Below are 20063 nucleotides of genomic sequence, written 5' to 3'. Positions count from 1 at the left end.
CCAGATTGGAATCCTGGCTGCTTTTCAGAGGAAGGGTGCTTGTCCTCCAAATCCAAGCTTGACAGATCTGGACTCCAGGACCCCGTGAGAGGGAAAGCTCAAGGCCCCACCAGGCCGTCCGGGTTGAGGAAGGGAAAGTGTGGAAGCCCCAGGCCTGGAGAGCGAGGGGCAGAGGAGCAGCAAAGCATTTCCCTGGAGCTTAGCTGCTGCTGCTGTCAGTGAGGTGGGCCAGCTGGCCATGTGCGGTAGTGAGTCTCCCGTCCCTCCTGTTAGCCACTGCTTCCAAGTGAGCCTGCCCACTCAGGCCTAGGGGGCACGCTTGAGCCTGCCTTCCTCCAGGGGCTCTACTGGGGCCTGTGTCTGGACGCAAGCCCCTCTTGGCCCATGGCCCCATGGCGGGGCCTGGGCAGGGAGAAGTCCAGAGTAGAGGAGACACCAGGGTGGGAGGGAATGGACTTCAAACTCAGTGGCAACTTCATGGGACCTGCTCCTGTGAGCCTCTCCCCACCACACTCCAGGGCCGCTCACCCTCAAGAGAAGTGAGGCAAGTTTCTCAATTTCAGGTCTAAGGGGTTTGGTTAACGGGCCCTTAGAGAAGAATGAACCCCCAAAACGATACAAGATTTTGTGTGAAGAGTGCGCATGTGTGATTCTGATACAAGGGTCCATAGCTTCCATTCTCAGCAGAGTTCACACTCAGAAAAGGTTAAGAACTCTTGCCACAGATAGGTGAGGGGCATCCTGGGGACCACCTGGGCACTTCCCAGACTCATTATCCCGAGGCAGGCTGCTGTATGTTGGCAGAGCCGAGGGGTTGGGGCGTGCTGGGATGTGGTGAATGCCGAGGTGACTGCACCCGTTTCCAGGACAGCCTGATACAGAGAGAGACTCACTGGCTTAACTCATAACAAGTTCTTGGTCTGGACCAAGCCACTCCCCACCTGGAAAGCTGGGGGCATCTCTGCAGTGTCCTCCGTCCTGTGGCACACCACCCACTCTGGCCCTGTTGCCGTGTAACACTGAGAACAGGCTGTGCAGACCAGCAAAGGGGCTATTGTCTACTCCCTCCCTGGCTGTATAAACTGAATGGAGGGCTTGGCAGATGAAGGTGGCTTATGGGCCAGTCATCAGATACTTGCCAGACAGACAGACAGTCTGCTTCACCCCATTTCCAGCCAGGATTTTCCCTGCAACCCCAAATCTGTCTGAAGAGCCAGCCAGTTAAGGTCAGCCCCAGACACTGGAGTGAGTCAGAAAACACACACAGGCCCTGAGCTGGCCGGGCTGGGCAGGGGCAGGATGGAGATCTCCACAGAGGTTGCCTGCATAGGAGTTAGTTCTGGTAATAGCTGCTCTGGGAGTGAGTGAGTGTGGGAAGCAGGGAGGGGATGGGGTGGAGGGGCAGGAAGAAGAAATCCACACTTGTTGGTTTCACCTGCTGGGTAGGGTCCTTGCTTTATACCTCACATTTCATTCACGTTAGAAATACTTCCTGGATGTTTGCTGTGCACTGGGCAATGCTCTGTGTGGGAATACAGCAGTGAATGAGAGAACAAAGTACCTGTCGTCGCCCATGGCAGACAGTGGTAAATGCCTGGAGAAGAATATTCACAGGTTCTCACTATTAGGTAGTTGACATTACTGCTCCCACTATTTTATAGATGCAAAAAATGGAGGCTCAGAGAAAGTAACTTGCTTGAGGTCAGATAGGGCCCAGCCCAGGTCTAGCATAATCTCTGCCAAGATGTCCAAAGCACCAGTGCCCTTAGTGCTCCAGGATACGGTAAGAAGCAAGGAACCTTACTGAACGGACATCTTGGGCTCCGACCTGGCTCAGGTGCAGGGAAGGCCTGGCCCTTACCTCGCTGAGCACAAGGCATGCACCTGGCCACCTGGGGAGGGAGGACAGTGCCAGGTAATGGGGCTGAGCTGGGTCTGGAGTGGTCCTTGCTGATCTTTGGTGGCAGCCTCATCTGTCCTCACAGGCCCCCAGAGGTGGGTGGAGGGAGCAGCATGAGCGAAGCCTGGAGACGGAGGACGGGTATGAGCTGGCTGTGGGCCCAGGGGAGTAAGAGGCTAGCCAGAGGGGGAGGTGAAGCCAGGCTGCTGCGGTCCCCAAGTCTGCAGAGATGCTCTGGCAGCAGGAATCCGAGGCGGCTTTATCACCTCTTCTCTGCCATTGGATGCGCCCTTACCCAGAGCAGGCACCAGGAGCTCTGGGGGAAGGCCCCTCCGGGAGACAGCCCCTATCCCCTCCAGGGCTGCTTGCTCCCTAGGTTGCTTGAGATGCTGAGCCCAAGACAGGGTCAGGAGGTCATTACTGACACCCTGGCTCCCCCAGCTAGGGGGCCCAGAGGGGATCGGGGCCCAAACCCCGTGAGGCTGGCTCTGCAGCTCACACTGAGGCCTCGGTGCAGAAGGGAGATATGATCAGCTCGCTTTATGGATGAGGAAACACGCTGCGGGAAGCCCCGGTCAGGGCGCTGACGGTTCTGTTGTCCTTGTGACTGGCCGACACCAGCCTAGTGACTTTCTCCCACTTTGGAAGCCTAGGCGAATGGCATGTTATAGAAGCACTTGGTGCTCATCACACCCAGAGGGCAGGGGTGGGTGAGCCTTGCCTCCTTAGCTGGATTGTAAGAGTCCTGATGGAGACGAGGATCTATTAGCCAGAGAGCCCTCGAAGCATCACAGACAACCGGCAGAGGCCGGCACGCAACCGAGGGGGTTTGCCTCGAATGGGACCTGGCTCAGACAGAGCTCAGTTCTACATGTTACTGAGGCATAGAGAGGGCAGAGCTGTGACGTGCAGGAACCAGGATTCACACCCAACAACGTGGCTCAAAGTCCATGCCTTGACTATGCCATCTCTGAGTTGACCTGGCAAGTCCACCAGATGCCCAGGTCAGCACCCTCTCCAGCACCACAGCCGTCCAGAGCACCCCCAGCTCCTCCAAGCTGACATCCATGCCCCTCAGCCCCTCACCACTCTCCCTCCTGCTTCAGTCTCACCCCTACACAGAGCCTGGGCTGCTAAACCAACTTGGCACCAAGCAGATGCCTCAGTAAATCAGTCTTGTCCTCTTAAACCAATTCCACCCCTGCACAGCCTGTCCCTCTGGCCTCATGCCATCCTGGATCCAGCTGGCAGCTGGCAAATGAGCCCTGCATCAGGGCAGAGGAAGTGATGCTCATTAATAGGAAACCTCGGGGTGGTTAATTGGTATGTATGTCCCCAGGTACACACCTCAAAGTTGATAAATGATGGCGTTCCTGCCAGCCGTAGGCAGGGAGTGGTGGTTAACAGAGCTGTGCCACGGCCCTCACCTCACCCACCCTCCCCTCAGCCGGGCTACGGTTTCAGCCTGGCTATGGCTGTTACACAGGTCAGGGTCAGGGCTGAGGGGTTACCTTTGCACATTCAAATTCCTTCCTCCCCTTCAACCAGCTCCTTCCTGTCTCTTCTCCCTAAAGACCAGGAACCGAAATCAGAAAAGAAGCTGAGTTAGACCTCTGTTTTGGGCTGGCTCTGTGATCTTGGGCAAATAATTTAATCTCTCTCTGAGCTTCTCTGAGTTTCTCCACCTTCAGACTCTAAAGCAAATGAGACACATGTTCCAGGGTCAAGCACAAGGCCTGAAACGGAGCAGGTGCCCAGTACACGAGGGGCACCCCCACCATGTTCCCCAGGCCCCTCAGTCTCAACATGTTCCAGCTGAGCACTCTCTTCTCCACACGCACCCCACAAAGCTGCTCCCCCACCATCACTGCCGCCCTCAGCAGCTCAAACCACAAGTCTGGGATGTCATCCGGGATACCTGCCCCCCGGCCCCGCATCAATGTTTAATCATCAAGTACACCTCCTAAGTGATTGTCCTGTCCTTGTCTCCCCACTGCTGCCAACTAGGGTATCTTCATCTCTCTAGGTTCTCACACCGGCCTCCCACTTGGTCTCCCTGCCCCCAGTCTCGTTCTGCTCTCCCTTCCCAGGCAAGCCTGCCTTGTAGCCAGACAGAGTTCCCTAAGGAGTGAATCTGATCAGTCACTCTTGATCAAAACTTTTCAGTGGCTCCCCATGGCCCTCCGGACAAAGTGCAGCCTCCATTTCAGAGAGGGTTTACAGAATCCTTTGCCACTGCCTTCCGCCTCTCCCACTTCACTTGCTGCCAGGGCTCCTGTGTTCCCTGTTCCAGGCCTCGGCACATCACACTGTGCCTGCCTCCAGGGCGCCTGTGTACATGTCCCTCATTCTCTCCCTTCCCCTGATTAATTCTCCAGGATTTAGCTAGGGCACCAGCTCCTTCCGGAAGTCTTCTCTGCCTCCCTAGGCTGGGCTAGGGCCCTCCTCTGAGCTCCCACAATCCCCTGTGCTGCTGTCTTTCTTTCCAGAAGGAGAACCCTATGTGCTCAGACAGGAATACTATAGGCCCACCCCCAAGAGTTTTGCACAGATAGGAGGGTGAGAGGGCTGCAGAATTCAAAGTTCAGCTCCAGGCTGCCCCAGGCCCAACCCAGGGCACATTCAGCCTCCATCCTAGCCCCCAGTGCCTGCCTCTGGCCCTACAGGACTCAGAGCTCTCTCCTAACCAAAGAATTTTAACCATCTGCTCTTCCGAGCATTTCATTAGCCCTCTGAAGCAGATCCAGGGGCCTCAGGGGTCAAGCCCAGGCCCAGCAGCAGGCCATCAATCTTCCTGCCAAATCCATGGCAAAAATAATTTCCCAGCCCTAGGCCAGGCCCTTGGTGGTGGCTTTCCTGCCAGAGGCTCACAGAGCAGCCTCTGGATTGCTCTTCTTGCTGCCAGCCTGGCACTTCCAACCCAGCCTCGACACAGCAATCCCAGGGGCTTTCTGACCACACTTCTGATGGGGCTCCTCCCCTCCTCAAAACCTACCGGTCTGCCTCGAAGAGGAAGTTTCTGCTCAGCTGGCCTAGGCGGTGCATATGATCCCACCACACTCACCCTCCTGGCTTCCCCAGACCCCACCCTGCCCTGCTTCAGCTGCATGAGCCCACATGCGGCTCCTACCTGTACCCTGCCTTGGCACAAGCTGCTGTTCTACCTGGCAGGCCCTTCCCACCTTTTCTCCAGAAAATGCATCTTAAATGTCACCTCCTCTGGGACTCCTGCTTGGCCTGCCCAGGCAGGCTGGAGCTTCCTCCATACCCTTTCAGAACTATGTGCTCTTATGTTACGGTTCCATCACATGGTGCTATCCTTTCTCTTTTGGTATTTTGCTCTCCAGCTAGTCTGAGAGCTCCTGAAGGCAGAGAACAACAGGTCAAACACACACCACCTTTGTCTTCCCCTCAAGGCATAGCTTGAGGCAGGTGCTCAAATGTTTGGGGGATAAAGGAAAGAAGGAAGGGAAAGACCATGCCTTTCCTTCCCTGGCACCTCTCCCCTGTGTATCAGATACCTGCTGTGTGCCTCCTCTGGGCCAGGCTGTACTGTCCTCCATTAGTTGGGGCCCCCATGTTTCTTTATCTGGTTCCAAAGGGCCAGAGGGATCTGCTTCAGAAGCAGGAGCCTTTGGAGTCCAGCCAGAGGCCTGAGCTGTGCAACTGTCCCTCTGCCAGTTGAGCCGAGATCCAGGCCCCTGTGGAGGGTTACCACTGACCAACCTGCTCCCCTAGGCCTGGGGTTTCAGGCAGGTTTAAATTCTGGCAATGCCACTCCCCGGCTTGGTGATCTTGTCTCCTGCCCATCCTAGATGGAGGCTGTTTTCAATTGGTTATCTCTCTGTGCCCACAAAGGTGTCTGTGGAAAAGCCACAGCCCAGATGGGTGGCTGGACTGACCACGGCCAAGTGGGGGAGATTTTGTTACCTAATTCTGCTTTGTAGGCACTCACCACTGTTGTGCAGCTGCTGTCAGGTAGTCTGCGATGTTTTCCCAGTGTTGCCTGGGCTGCCGTGAGAGCCAACCCATAGGCCCGGTAGTATCCCAGCTCTGCTGTGAACATGCCACTTGGCCCTGATCAAGTTACCTTACATCCTTGAGCCTCAGTTTTTGCTTCTGAAAATGGAGATACTGTCCCTTGCCAGCCAGGGATGGTGCAAAGCAATGATGAGCCAGTGGATGAGTGACTGGTGGCTACGGGGTAACAGAGGCCATGAGGGTAGAGCGGAAGTAGGCAGTGTCACACCCTGCCCTCCAGACACACTCCCCCTGCTGCACCCTGAGTCGGCCGTGGAATCCTTGGAAGAGATGTGGGAGAAAATACACCAGGTGTTGGCCTCTGAGCTGGGCCCTCAAAGCAGAGGCTGGGTCTCATCTCTCCCTGTGAAGGGTAACTGCCACTTTGACCCCTGGGTCTGTGGCAGGTGACAGACAGTGATGAGGATACTGCAGCTGCCTACTATTAGGGTGGGGCCTTCCCAGGGTGCCCAGCAGCTAGGAGGTGTGCTTGGAGACACTGAGGCTGATAGGTCTCAGGCCTAAACCAGAAGCTAATAAACATTATTGGCGTTAGGTGAGGGAGGAAGGGAGGGATGTGGGCAGCTCTGCAACCATTGAGACTGATTTATTGGTTAATTAAGAGGTTTCCACAGCCACAGACTACCCCAGCTGTGTGCAGGGATAGGGAGGGAGGGGGCCACATGGCAGCCAGGGCTGCTGGGAGGCCAGCTGGGGCCTTACGATGGCTCAGGGGCACCAAATGGCTGAAGGAACAGTACGAAGGGGTTGGGTCAGGCAGTGGACCTAGGTCTTGATGGCTGGGGGAAGCCCAGGGGAAGCCCACTGGCCTGAGTAACTGAAAAGAACTCTCCTAAGGAAGGCGCTTGGGCTCTCTGGGATTTCCAGGGCATCCAGTCAAATGTGGGAGCTGCAGGTTTGGGAAAGAGGGCAGATGCAGAATCAGGAAGAACCAAGGAAATCTTAGAAACCGTTAACAGAGCAGAGGCCTCAGAGGTGAAGGAGACTCCACTGAGTAGACACAGTTAGACGGCAGTGGGTTTGAATCCAACCTCTGCCAAACACCAACTATATAACCTTGGGCAAATCACTAAACCTTCTGATTCTTGATTTCTACACCTGTAAAATGGAACTAATTACACTTACCTTGCAAAGCTGCTTTGGTAATTGACGTAGTAGTTCTGCATAAGATACATAGTAAATGTGTAATAAATTTTCTATATTAGCCACTAGTATTAATAATAGCGACAGGGCTTGAAAGGGAGAAGGGTAAAGGGTGGAGGAGGAGGCAGGGCCTAGAAGGTGCTGACCAGGTTAGGGCGTTGAGCGGAGGGCCTGCCCTCCTATGGATGGCACGCGGGGGCTGCGCTTGGCTGCGTGGACCCACGTTCACCGCAGGGCTGTGAGCGCCGCGCGACCACTGTTCCTCGGACTGCCCCTGGCGTTGGCCCCATCCCCTACGTTAGTAGCGTTCCGCCCTGGGACTGGGAGTGACAGATGCACGGACGCCCAGCAGAGGGAGGCGGCAAGGTTTATTCCGGTCTCGGGGCAGCCCCGGCTCGCCCGGCCTCTCCACCGCGGGCAGCCTCCTTCCTGGGATCCCCGCCCCAGCCGCCACCGGCCGGCAGCCTCCCGCGAGGTCGGGCGTCGCCCGGGCAGCCGGCAGGGCCCGAGGACCCCGGGCGGATGCGACGGAGGGCGCGGTGGGCGCCCGGGGGGCGGCGGCGGCGGCGGCGGCCACAGGGCCACAGGCGGCGGAAGCGCGCGCGGAAGTGGCGCGAGGCGAGCGCGTAGACCAGCGGGTTGAGGCAGGAGTTGGCGTAGGCGAGGCAGTGCGAGGCCAGGCGGCAGGCGTAGGTGGCCGGGCTGAAGGCGAAGCGGCCGTACCAGAAGCAGAGGATGAGCGCGTGGTGCGGGCCCCAGCAGAGGGCGTACAGCGCGGCCACCGCCAGCATGGCGCGCCCCGCGCGGCCCGTGGCTCTGCGTCGGGCCCCGGCCACCCCCGCGCCCGCGGGGCCCACGGCCGCCCACAGGAAGCGCAGCGTGCGTCCGTAGGCCAAGGTCACCACGGCCACCGGCAGCAGGTAGCCGGCGGCGAAGGTGGCCACGTCGAGGGCGCGGCGGCGCGCGTCCTCCCAGGCGGGCACGCAGAGCTCCAGCGCGCCGTAGCGCACCGTGCCGTAGTAGCTGAGGTAGGGCGCCGAGAAGAGCGCCGCCAGCAGCCAGACCAGGCCCACGGCGGCGCGGGCGTTGCGTGGCGTGCGCAGAGCCCGCGAGCGCAGTGGGTGCCGCACGGCCAGGTACCTGCGGGCGGGCGCCGGGTCAGCGAGCGCGGCGGGCGGTGGGCCCGCATCTGCGCCCCCACCTTGACGCTGTGCGGGGGACCTGTGGGCCAGGCGGCCTTGATTTCCGCGTCTGAACCCTGAGGGAGACGGTGCGACCCCTCTCACAAGGGGTTGCCACGATTAAGGGAGTTAACAGGCAAAGCAGTCAAAGCAGTGCCTGACACCTAGCACGGCTGGGTCAGAGGCTCAGAGAAGTGACCTGCCCAAGGCCATCAGCTAGAGTTAGCCTGGATTTGACCGCAGGTTTTAAGCCATGAAAGCAGGTATGACCGCCTAAGCCAGGGGGTGGGTAGCAATAAAATCACTGTTGAATTCATGCTCCTTTTACCATTTCACACTTGCAGAACATCTACTCTGTGCCAGGCCCTGTGCTGACACTGGAGACACAGAGATGTGCTGGGGAAACTCACAATGAAGTTGGGGGAGGGCAGGATGGTTCCCTCAGGGGTGCTCTGCAGGTGCCCTGAGGCTGGTCGGTCAGGGCCAGGACCCTGTTTCTTTCCTCCTTCCCATCTCCCTCTTTGGCTCCCCATTCTCTCCTTCCTAAGGCCAGTGATCTCAGCTCTTCCCTCCCTCGCCCAGACCCAACCAGGTCCCCCACACAGCACACCTGTCCACTGAGACAGCAGCCAGTGTGAAGCTACTGGCATACATGGTGAGGTAGATAAGCAGGTGCACAGCTTTACAAACAAGGGCCCCAAAGAGCCAGGCGTCCAATGTGTAGATGGCAGCCTGGAAAGGTACGCAGCACAGGATGAAGCAGAGGTCGGCGACTGCCAGGTTGAGGATGAAGAGGTCCGTAGAGCTGCCCGGCTCCTGCCAGGCACTAGGGCTGGGCTGCAGCAGCACTGCCAGCACCAGCCCATTGCCCACTGTGCCCAGCAGGAAGATGAGGGCAAAGACCACAGGTACTGCCACAGCCCCCACACTCCCTGGGCTGTCTAGCGAAATGTTCTGTGCATCAGCCATGTCCCCATCAGATGGGCACCTGAGGAAGAGAAGCTAAAGTTCTCAGACAGGAGGCCACTGCTCTGGTAACTCGACCAAGGCCCCCAGCCTGGGCCTGGCCAGGTCTTCTGGGCTTAAAGCTCATGGGGAATGAGGATGGGAGTGGGGGCACAGAGCCAAAATTATCAGAGTCCCACTGTGCAAGTTCCCAGCACAGTCACATTGATGTCTGAGATGCATTTCTCAGTCTCCTAGGGAACACCTCCATAGCCCAGGGTGTGAAGGGCTGACTAGGTAGTTGATGGACACCTCCAACCAATGAGGCAGGTAAAGGCACAGGCAGAGTCCGGCAGAGACATAGCAGATGAGGGGAGGGGGCAACTCCAACCCCAGGAGCTGGTATATTTTCCTTACTTCTCCGTGGGGATCTGAAGCCCCAGGAAGACTCTTGGATGTGGGTCAAGGTCAGTAAAACACAGGTAACATCCCTGAGTCATTGGAGAGCCCAGTATACTGAGAACCACTCTCCACCCCCAACAGTGGCACAACAGGGAAAACCATACAGGCCACTACTCTTTTTGCATGAGGGAATTGGAGCTCAGTGGTGGTGGTTGGAGGGGGGAAACAACACGGGATGCTAATACCACACTTTGGCAGATCTGGGGCTGTTGCCAGCTTGGTACTGACTCCCAGGCTGGAGCACTCATCTAAGAGCTTGTAACAGGTGGTGCCTCTGACAACCTGGGCATACTTGTGGATCCATTAATGCCTGGGACCTCTCGAGTGGTTGTACAAATTAAAGGCAAGGGGACCCGGCAAGAAGGGAAGAAAGGCATTATCTGCACCCCCACTGCCCCAGCATCCAGCATGCAGCAGGCCTCCAAAACCCGGGATGGACGATACCCACCTCAACTCTGGGCACTGGACCCTTGCTGGATTCTAGGTGAACCGGCCCCGCTGAGGCTGCCTCCTGGCTCAGTGACTGCCCCTCGCTGCCTTCCTGCAGGTGCGGGTCTGCCTCTCACTTCTCCGCTAAGGCCCCTCTGGTGAGCTGGACTTGGGCACTCCCTCCGGAGGAGCCACTGGCCACCTCCTCCTCGGGTTCTGGTTTTCCTCAGGTGGCATGCTCCTCTGCCTGGCTCTTTGCCTCTCTGCGTTGCTTCTGCCTCTTTCTGCAGTGAGTAACCCATTGATCTCGCTCTCTGAGATTCGCTTTTAGTTAACCCCTCCGTGCCCAGAGCCCAGCCCATTCCTGGCACTTCCACCTCGTGGCCCTGTCTGATGACTCTAGGCCCCCTCCTCCCGCTCCCTGCTCTAAGTAGGGCTCCAATCCAAGCTCAGAAAAGATTCCTAGTCTTCAATGGGGTGTTCTAGGCTAGGAAACCAGAATGAGGCTCCTTTCTGCAGGCTTCAGATGGGCTCCTCACCCAGGCCCTGAGAATCCCAAGACCCATCCAGGGGTTGTTCCAGGGGTTGAGTCTGGCTGGATACTGCAGGGTTTTTGTGATCCTTCAAGGAGTCTGAAGCCTGAGGGCAATGGGAACTAGTGAAAGTCCTAAAACAGGGAGATGAACTGCTTATTTTGTAACTAGTTTTTCATGGCCTGGGATGAAAAGGGTGGACAGAGGGGAAACGATATAATGAGTGATGTTAGGAGCCTCTTGTCCAAGCAAAAGCCGGAGGCTAATTAATGATCTTGGTGGATGGCTGTGTGATTCAGTCATGGGGTCCTGGCCTGGATCTCCTGGAGAAGGAATGGGCCACATGCGCAAATGTTTCCAGAGTTAGAGAGGCCAGCCTGGTGGAAGGGTGCATGGGATTTAACAAGGCTGTTGGTAAACTGGACAATTGTAGTGGGGGCAGAGGGCAGTTTGCAGAGTTAAGGGAGAATAATATGGAGCCCATATGGAGTCTTTCTAGAAGCTGGGAGGGTAGTCTGTGAAAGGGGAGAGAAAATAGCCTCAGGGGACATTGATGACATCAGAATTTGCTTTTGAGGCAGGCCCTGGTGAAAAGCCACTGGGGTTTTCACCAATACTCAGAGGTGCTGCTCTAAAGCCTGAAGTCACTCATCTGAAGCAGAACATTCCTGAACTTTTGGAAGCAGAGACTCACTGAATTGGTATTTCGAATCATATCTAGACTTGCCAAACCTGAATTCAAAGCTATCAGAACCAAATTAAAGAATGGTAAGATCTTATGATCACTGAAGGGCAGAATTGTAGGTTTCTGGGCTCTGGCAAGATTTTAGAATCACTGACAGAGATCCACAAACACCCTGAATTAAAGCGACACACCGTTGATTGCCAGAAGCCTGGATGCACAATACCCTTCCTCCACAGGGGCTGGGCTTCGACAGTGCTAGTGCAAAGAGCTGCCCGCAGTGGCAGGGGGAGCAGCTGATAAAAACAGAGGCAGAGAAAGACAAATACCAAATGATTTCTCTCAATTGTGGAGTGTAACAACGAAGCAAAACTGAAGGAACAAAGCAGCAGACTCGGACTCCAAGAGGGACTAGCGTTACCAAAGCGGAGGGGTAGGGGAGGGTGGGTGGGGAGGGAGAAGGGGGTTGAGGGGTATTAAGATCAGTACACATGGTGTGTGGGGGGTCACAGGGAAGACAGTGTAGCACAGAGAAGACAAGCAGTGACTCTGTGCCACCTTACCACACTGATGGACAGTGACTTGAGTGGGATATGGGGGAAACTTGATAATATGGGTGAATGTTGTAACCTCAGTGTTTTTCATGTGAAACCTTCAAAAGAATGTGTATCAGGCGACCACGGAGGGCTGGAAGGGCAGGATGTCACCGCCTGAGTAGGCACGTGCCGCTGGTGCTCTCGGCGGCACTGGCTTTTAACTCCGCAAGCCTTGAGGGTGGTCCCCGGCCCGCAAGATGCATTAGTGCCACTGATCTGGCGGCCTGCCCAGGCCCCTGCACGGCCCTAAAGCCCTTCATGGGCACCTGGCGGCTACCAGTAAGCGCCCAGTGGTCCCGGAGCTGCTGTTGCACCTGTGGGCGCCTCCTCCGGGCCGTTCTGGATGGCGGCGGGCCCGGACCTGCGCAACTCCGCACACGGAGCCCCACTGGCTGACAGCACGGCGTGCTACAGAAGCAAGCTGGCCTAGACGTCGCGGTGCTGCCGCTGCCCGCGCTGGGCGCCCGGGAGCTGCTGGGGAAGGCGGCGGGGGTTCCGCGCCACTAGCAGGTGGACCTTGCCTGGTGCCGCCTCACGCGGCCCGGGTTCTGGCCCCGCTGGGTATGCCACACCAACTGCGACCGGTTGGCGCGCGGTTGTTCGTGGCCGCCGGGTAAGACCCGCCAGCCTCCGCAGACCTCACACGTCCAGCTGCTGCCTGGTTCCTGGGCTGGCCCCAGGCGCCCTACCCCGTGGTGGCAGCAAGCGTTCGTGCTGCTGATGCGGCCACAGCAGCCCTCATTCCCGGGCCGCATTCCCCAACATTCCGAGTTCCTGGACCACAGCCTCAAGCTGCTCCGAATCAGAGGCTAGGATCCCCAGAACTCCAGCGTTCAGACAATGCAGGACTGGGCAAGAGCTCCCAGGGATGGTCCCTCCCCAGACGTCCAGGCTGAGGGGGTGGGTGTGGAGAGGGATGCTGGGTGTGTGCGTCGACAGAGACAAGGTCCTAGTTTCCGTTAATGGCCTTCTCAATCTCCCTGCCCTACCGCCAGCAAATTAAAGAGCTTCCCAAGGCCACACCACGCTGAGGCTGAAGCTGCGCTGACTCAGAACCCGTTCCCCACCCCTCACCAGGTGCCCTTAAGGGTGAAAGGGGAGGGCAGTGGAGGGGAAAACCGGGAGCAGCGGCAGTGATAAGGGGGTTTTCATCTCCTGTAGGGAAGCAGCGGGTCGTTGCTGGCGACAAGGGTGAATGGGATATTGCCTGCGGAGCCACGGAAACAGTGTCAAGGCGTGGAATCTGGAGGGGGGCAGGGCGGGGCGGCAGCGGCCGGAGCCTGAGTTCGCTGCGCCCCCTGGCGGCTGATCCGCAGGCTAGTAGACCTCGGGATAGGCGAGATGGAAAGGGTCCAGTCAATACCTACTATTGGTACAGCCGGGGGAAACTGAGGCACACATAGGGGATGGGGCCTGAGGCCACAAAGCCAGGGACAAAGTGGACTAGAACACATGGTTACAGGCTGTCAGACACTTTTCCAGTAGTGACCCACATTCTATCCTTTGGGGCCTGAGTCAGAGCCCTGTCCTTCCAAACATGGGTTTGGGTACTCAGCCCTCTCTTATCTGGACAGCTGTAGACCATCCAGGATGAGAAGCAGAGGGCAAGATGTTCACCAAGGCTAGACTCTGGAGTCTGCAGAGCATGGGGTGGGTGGCACGGGAAAGGGCCTGCAGGGCTGGTGCTCGGCTGCCCTCTACTACAGCACAGAACCCACTGGGCCAAATGGTGGCCCCTGCCTGTGTTCTCTCAGCTGCCTGGGTCTCATCTTAATCTGGGGGAGGCAGTCAGCTCTGAGATCTACTAGTCCTCAGAAGCCTTCCCTCAGAGCTCCAGGTTCTGCCCGATTCTTCATTGGTCACAAGACTGGGCCTGCTCAGAGAGAATAAAGCAGAACAACACGTCCCAGCCAGTTTCCACGCTGTTGCTTCACACTCACACAGCAAGCACAGGCCTGGGCCTAGGGCTCCGACAGGGCTCAGCACCTGCGGCCTAGGCCGATCAAAGGTCCCCTTTGTCACTGTGGAGGGAGGGGGCGTTTAGCCTGTGGGTCATTACCCAGGGCTCAGGGCAGCGCCCCATGCAGCCGGCCCACCTCCACGAAGGCCTCCACGCAGCGGTCGATATCCTCCTCGCTGTGCACGGCTGAGACCTGTACCCGGATCCGGGCCTTGCCTTTGGGGACCACGGGGTAGCTGAACCCAATGACAAAGATGCCTGAGAAGGTACAAAGGGCCAATGTGGGGCTTTGAGGACATGACATACAGATGCCACTTTCCTGAGGATCAAAGAGGAGTGGGCTGGCCCAGGGCTTCCCAGACACAGGGCTGCCTCACGGCCGGGGGCTTTCAATCCTAGACAGCTGGTCTGAGAGGGATTGTGCGGTGGGGGTGTGGGAGAATATTTATAGTCTAAGAGTCCCCTTCCCTTCTCTTGTCCCAGCCTTCTCACCTCTCTTTAGCATGTCATCGGCCATGCAAGAGGCCAGCCGGGCATCACCGAGCATCACAGGACAGATGGGGTGATTGGCTCCTGAGATGGTGAAGCCAGCAGCCTCCATCTTACTGCGGAACCTGTGGGCACAAGCTGGGTGTTACAGGTGGCTTGGGGGCTGGGGAACATTCACACCCACTCCTGATGGTCACGCGATCCAAGATCTTTGCCCAAGTCCACAGGAGGGACCAACAAAGACAGAGATGCAAAAACCCAGAGAAAGGCAGATGGGGAGCCAGGCAGACCAGAAGGGAGGTGGGAATAAAAGACTGTACAATGAGGGGGACACAGGGTCATTTACAAGGAGGGGCACCAGGAAATGGGAGGAAGAGGCGAAGACAGAGAAGAAGGAGGTGGGCAACCTTGGCTAAGAGAGCCGAGTCCCAGTGCCACCCACTGGGGATGTGGTGCTGGTAGGGGTACAATCTGTAGGCATGGAGCTATGAGCCTGGGCAGGCACACAGGGCAGGCCCTCACTGCCCTCCCACTCAGCCCGCCCCTCCCCTGCTAGGGACCGCACCGCTGGGTTTTGGCTGCCATGGACTGGACAATGGTGTTGCTGTCCATGAGCAGGTCCAGGGCCTTGGAAGCACAGCCAACGACAGCAGGTGGCAGGCTATTGGAGAACAGGTAGGGCCGGGCACGCTGACGCAGCAGGGACACTAGGAGCCCAGGTCCTGTCGTGTAGCCCCCTGAGAAGAAGTGCAGTGAGGTGGGGGCAGTGAGAGGCCAGGAGCCAGATCCCACCCCAATTCCCCCCGGGAGTACAGTCCATGCGGCCCTCTTCTCCGCAGCCCCACGTCTTCCCACCTCACCTTCCCCGAGACCCCTCCTGAGCCCTGCATGTGGATAAGGGGACCCCAGGGGCACAACCCTCCAGGCACCTGATGCTCCGCCCAGTGCCTTCCCCAGTGTGGAGTTGATGATGGTGACCTGGTCCATCACACCCAGCAGCTCATCTGTGCCCCTGCAAGAGAAGCTGCCACTGCCATCACTGGCCGCCTGAGAGCCCAGGGATCATGGGTTGGGCTGGGCTGGGCTGGCCTCTTGGTTTCCCACCCACTTAGAAGCCAAACCCGAGGCTTCAGGTGCCATGTGCTCCCACCGTCCTGTAGACCCCAGGAAGCCAGTAGCATGGCATTCGTCCACAAAGACCAGGGCACCATATTGAGAGGCGAGGCGGCAGATCTCCCGCAGGGGCGCAATGTCACCATCCATGGAAAAGGCCCCATCAGTAGCTACCAGGCGCAGTCGATGTTTCTAAACCGAAGACACAGACAGGTGGTGGCTGGCATCAGTGGTCAGTCTCTCAAGTTGCACCAAAGCACCCATGTGCTGTGCTGCTTGTGCCCTAAGAGCTCCCCTGGCCCAGAGGAGGGCACATCAGTAGCTCCAGGTGCGGCTGGAACCTCCACTCCCTCCTTTAGGCCTCTCTGAGCCCTACCCATCTCTTTCAGGGTAGGCTGCAGCCACAGTTAGCCCTGGGAGGTGAGAATGCTCAGGCCCCTCTCCCAGAGGGCAGGGTGCAGTGGGGCCAGTCACATATAAGGGGCTTGCTAAAGCTCAAGGCAGCATGGGACGGTGGGATTAAGCCTGGGGTCTGAGGGATTTGGGCTCAAATCTTGGCTGTTACAAACTTTCAGGGTGTTTTATGAGTGCGGAGCTGGCCTCTCCATGCCTTGCTTCCTTCACCAGGGGGAAGGCTGAGGGTAAACCCAGCCCTTGCCCTGGAACTGCTGGGCCTTGCCCCACCTGGGCCTCCTGTAGCTTGGCCTCCAAATCAGTCATGTCCAGGTGGTGGTAGCGGTACTTGTGGGCCTTGCATAGACGGATGCCATCAATGATAGAGGCGTGGTTCAGTTCATCCGACAGGACTGCATCTTCTGGGGTCAGCAAGGCCTGGAGGAAGCCAGTTGGAATAGAGCCATTATCCAACCACTTTGGGGTTCTCTAGCCCCCATGACTCCAAATTTCACTGCCAGCCAGGGCATTCCTCTAAGCAGGGAGACAAGGAGCCCTCTGCCTCTATCTGGGTCCGCAGAGCCCCAGGACTGGGCTAGACCAGGACCCTGCTCTAGTAAGAGCAGGTGAAGGCATGTTTGGAGAGTGTGTGGCCCCTGGTACCCCTAGCCTTCCAGCCAATGTATGTTTCCCTCTAAATGCCCTGGAGCCTCTAGGCATGACCCTGGCATCTACCAGGTTCTCCTGACAAGTCTTCCACAGCCTAATAGGCCTCACAATTTCCACCCACAGCCCCTACACACCTCAAAGAGGCCCGCGTTGGCATCAAAACAGCTGGGATAGAGGATGGCGTCCTCCCGCTGGTGGAAGAGGGCTATCTTTGCTTCTAGATCCTTGTGGATGCTCTGAAGAAAGCGAGTCAAACAGGTGTTAATATCTGCAAGGCCACATGGGACAAGTCCTGGGGACACAGGCTTAGAGGGCTGCCAACAGACCAAGCCTGAAGGCCTGCAGCCTTGGTTTCTCCCTTCTTCCTTCACCACAAAGGTTCTCCCAGAGCCAACAGGAAGGTGGCAGATGGTTCTCACTGAGGAATTAGGGCCTTGCTAGGTGGTCAGGTCTTCCTTTGTAATGGAGGTCTGATGGCAGAATTATGGGTGCTGATGGCACGAAAAGATGTGCTCCTTGATATCAAAATGATTGCCATTTTTGGTTGCTTAATGGCAAAGAGGATTACTTGAGTAACTCTAGGTCCATTTGGGCTTTGAATTCTTAGATTTGAAAGCTGTGCAGTCTGGATGAGGGTCTGGTTGGAAAGTGCCCTGGTTCAGAGTCAGGAGTTCCACCTCTGACCCTCATTTCACCTTCCCCTTTCTGAGGACAGGTAAGAATAATCACAAGTGATCAGGGGCATGGACTCTTGAGCCAGGCCACTTGGGTCCAAATCGCAACAACGCAGGCTGTGTGCCCTTAGGCAAGTCACTTAACTTTGGGTCTCAGTGTCCTCATCTCTACAACAAGGCCATAAATAGCTTCTATCATGTAAGATCGTTATCAGCTTTCATGAATTAATAATTTGTAATGTTCTTAAAACAGTACCTGGTACATAGTACTGTACGTTTGGAGGCTCCAAACTCCTCCAGTGCCCACAGAGCTGCCTGGATCACCTCAGTTTATTATGTAACATTTACAAAATAAAATAACAAACATTTATTAAGTACTCCTTTGTGCCAAGCACTGCTCTAAGCATTTTATGTGTATGGATTATTTAATTTGTAACAATCCTATGAAGTACTACTGTCCCCATTTCACCAAGGAAGAGGGACTAAGGCACAGAGAGGTTAAGACACTTGCTCATGGTAACAGAGCCACTGAACAGTGATGCTGGGAACTGAGCTCAGGGTCTGGATCTCAATCCCTGCCTTCTATTGTTCCTTTCCTATAAGGGGACAGGAGTGAGGATTCTGTTCTGCAGGTGGGGAAATGGATGCTCAAGAGAGGTAAAATTCCTTTTGTCGCAAAACAGAAGCCTGAACCTAGTCATTCTAGCAAACAGCTCTGGGGCTAAGAGTGGGCCCAAAGCTGTGGGATGAACTGAGCTGCCTACACCATCCCTGCTTACTGTGGGAAGCAGACAGCTGGGGTCGGTACCCAATGCTGAGGACAAGCCACCCACCCACCCCTACTCCCCACAATACCCCGTGTGTACCTGGGTCCCACAGATGAAGCGGACAGAGCTAAGGCCGGCTCCAAACTCCTCCAGTGCCTGCAGACCTGCCTGGATCACCTCAGGGTGGCTGCTCAGGCCCAGGTAGTTGTTGGCACAGAAGTTAAGGATTCCTGAGGTAGAGGACAGACAGCAGCTCAGGGCAAGGAAGAGCCTGGAAAGGTGGCAATGCCAGGTCCTCAGAACGCAGAGAGGAAATGAACCTGGATTCACCCTTGACGAGGCAAAAACCATGCTATATGATCATTCTGGGGGCCCTTAGGAGGCTTGGAATCCAACAGCTGCAGGAGAGAGAGGGGCAGGAAAGGACTCTCAGTGCGGTGCCCTGAAGACGATAAGCTTAAACTGGTTCTGAATCACATTCCACCTGAGGAGGAACCTAGCCCCGCCTCACAGGCTTCTCTCCTATCCCTGAAGACCACAGCAGGCCCTTATCCTGGTCCTTGGTTCCCTCATGGGTAAAAGAAGAGGGCTGCGTCAAATGCCTGCTGTGGTCCTCAAACTCCGCAGTTGACTTCACTGCCTGGTACAGAATCCCATGCTCAAAGCGGGTGCCTTTGAGACCTCAACCCCTGAACTGTAAAGCCCAAAGGGAATATAGCTGACCCTGGAAGGGTAAGGTCCATTCAGCCTGGGAGACACAAAGATAGGATAAGAACTTGGGTCTCCTAATTTCCCATCATGTGACCTGCTCCAAGCTTTCCCTGGGGGAAGATAGGCATTACCTGGGACCATTTACAAATGGGTAAAGGAGTAAGAATTCCATGCCTATTTCCGGAGCAGAAGGCAGGTCTGGGAGCCTGTTTATAACCAGTAACCCCCTAGGGCCTGGCACAGACAAGACAGGCAGTGATTACTGGTTAGACAGAAATGAGGGAGGCCCCATGGGCTAATTCACAGTGTTACTCCTGCAACAGTCCTTTGCTCACTGACTTTGGCCATGAAGTTGGCCTTGCTGGCCTGTTAGCTGACCTTCCTGCTCCAACATACCAAAGGACCTAGAACAAAGCTTAGCTCTGCCTGAAGCTAGCTGGGAGTAACTGGGCAAGCCACTTCATATTTCTAAGTTTCAGCTTCTTCATTTGTAAAACGGGATTAGTCATTCCTAGGTTTCAAGGTTTGCAGGAGTCCACGTGCAACAATTCGCAGAGGACTGCACAAAGCAGCAGCTCCAGGAATGCAGGGTTTTTTTTATTCTGTCTTCCCACCACCCTTCCTTGAATTGGCAATGTGGGAGTCAGCTGGGTGTCTCCTTTTTTCTCACGTTCTCACACAGCTGGGTCTTGGTCCAGCCCTGCTCAAAGGCAAATCACCTTCCTCCGTGGAAACTGGTTTAACCAGGTTAGAGTAACACTGGTAAGCCATAACGTCTGACAGATTGGCAGGAAAGGTGCCAGTGACTATGTGAGCAAGAGCTCCAGCCTGCCCGCTGTCTCCAGGACCGCCATTCCAGCACAAGCCAGGGAAGGACCCTCAAACACCCGGCCAGGTTCGACAATTCCCTGGAAGGGGAGTTACCTCCAGGGACTCCGTCCACGTGGATGCGCGGCCCCTGACGGGACGTGATGACCCGCTCGCTCTTCCAGGTGCCAGCCCCACGGATCCCTTCCAGCTCCTCCTCCAGGAGGCCACGCAGCTGGGCCAGAGCTGACTGCGCGCGGCGGCCGCGGGGGGCCTCGGAGAGCGTAGCGCGAAGGACGCGACCAGTCCACATTGCGCCCACCTCGCCGCAGCGCGCCTGCCCAAACCGGGGCCCAGCGTACCTCTGCCGCTGCCTGGTCACGTGGCTGGAGGCCGGGGCCCCGGGAGCCAATCGGAGCCAAACGGCCCGGGGGCGGATCTAGACACGGTTGGGCGGGGCCTGAGCGAGGAAAGTGGATTCTGTGTAAGTTGAAGATTGGAGAGTTCGAGCGTGGGGAGGGGAAGAGACCGCGCGGAGGAACGCGCGTCAGGGCGCAGCTCGCCGGAC

At 56.9% G+C, this 20063-nt stretch overlaps 2 protein-coding genes across 4 annotated transcripts; both read right to left on the bottom strand.

Moving 5' to 3' along the window:
• Nucleotides 1-7433: 7433 nt before the first annotated feature.
• Nucleotides 7434-13605, bottom strand: GALR3 (galanin receptor 3). Of its 2 annotated transcripts, XM_073213864.1 has the most exons (3): nucleotides 10121-13605; nucleotides 8876-9253; nucleotides 7434-8224 (listed from the first exon to the last, which is right to left on the bottom strand). In XM_073213864.1, the coding sequence occupies exons 2-3, from the start codon at nucleotides 9232-9234 to the stop codon at nucleotides 7453-7455; spliced, it is 1131 nt and encodes a 376-aa protein (XP_073069965.1). In that variant the 5' UTR covers nucleotides 9235-9253; nucleotides 10121-13605; the 3' UTR covers nucleotides 7434-7452. The 2 variants fall into 2 exon arrangements, with proteins under 2 accessions (XP_073069965.1, XP_036862897.2); XM_037007002.2 differs by having other exon boundaries at nucleotides 8876-13605.
• Nucleotides 13606-13816: 211 nt separating this feature from the next.
• Nucleotides 13817-19887, bottom strand: GCAT (glycine C-acetyltransferase). 2 transcript variants are annotated; one of them, XM_017653071.3, is made up of 9 exons: nucleotides 19613-19887; nucleotides 18077-18207; nucleotides 16671-16772; nucleotides 16159-16305; nucleotides 15470-15666; nucleotides 15291-15373; nucleotides 14927-15098; nucleotides 14365-14486; nucleotides 13817-14130 (listed from the first exon to the last, which is right to left on the bottom strand). In XM_017653071.3, exons 1-9 carry the CDS (start codon nucleotides 19806-19808, stop codon nucleotides 13979-13981), a joined length of 1302 nt encoding a protein of 433 aa, XP_017508560.1. In that variant the 5' UTR covers nucleotides 19809-19887; the 3' UTR covers nucleotides 13817-13978. The 2 variants fall into 2 exon arrangements, with proteins under 2 accessions (XP_017508560.1, XP_017508561.1); XM_017653072.3 differs by having other exon boundaries at nucleotides 15512-15666; nucleotides 19613-19882.
• Between the last annotated feature and the right edge of the window lie 176 nt (nucleotides 19888-20063).

This window comes from Manis javanica, chromosome 10 (assembly GCF_040802235.1).
Source record: "Manis javanica isolate MJ-LG chromosome 10, MJ_LKY, whole genome shotgun sequence".
In the NCBI taxonomy this organism is placed as follows: Eukaryota; Metazoa; Chordata; class Mammalia; order Pholidota; family Manidae; genus Manis; species Manis javanica.
The sequence above is the reverse complement of the archived record's forward strand: the minus strand, read 5'-3'. Positions and strand labels throughout refer to the sequence as shown.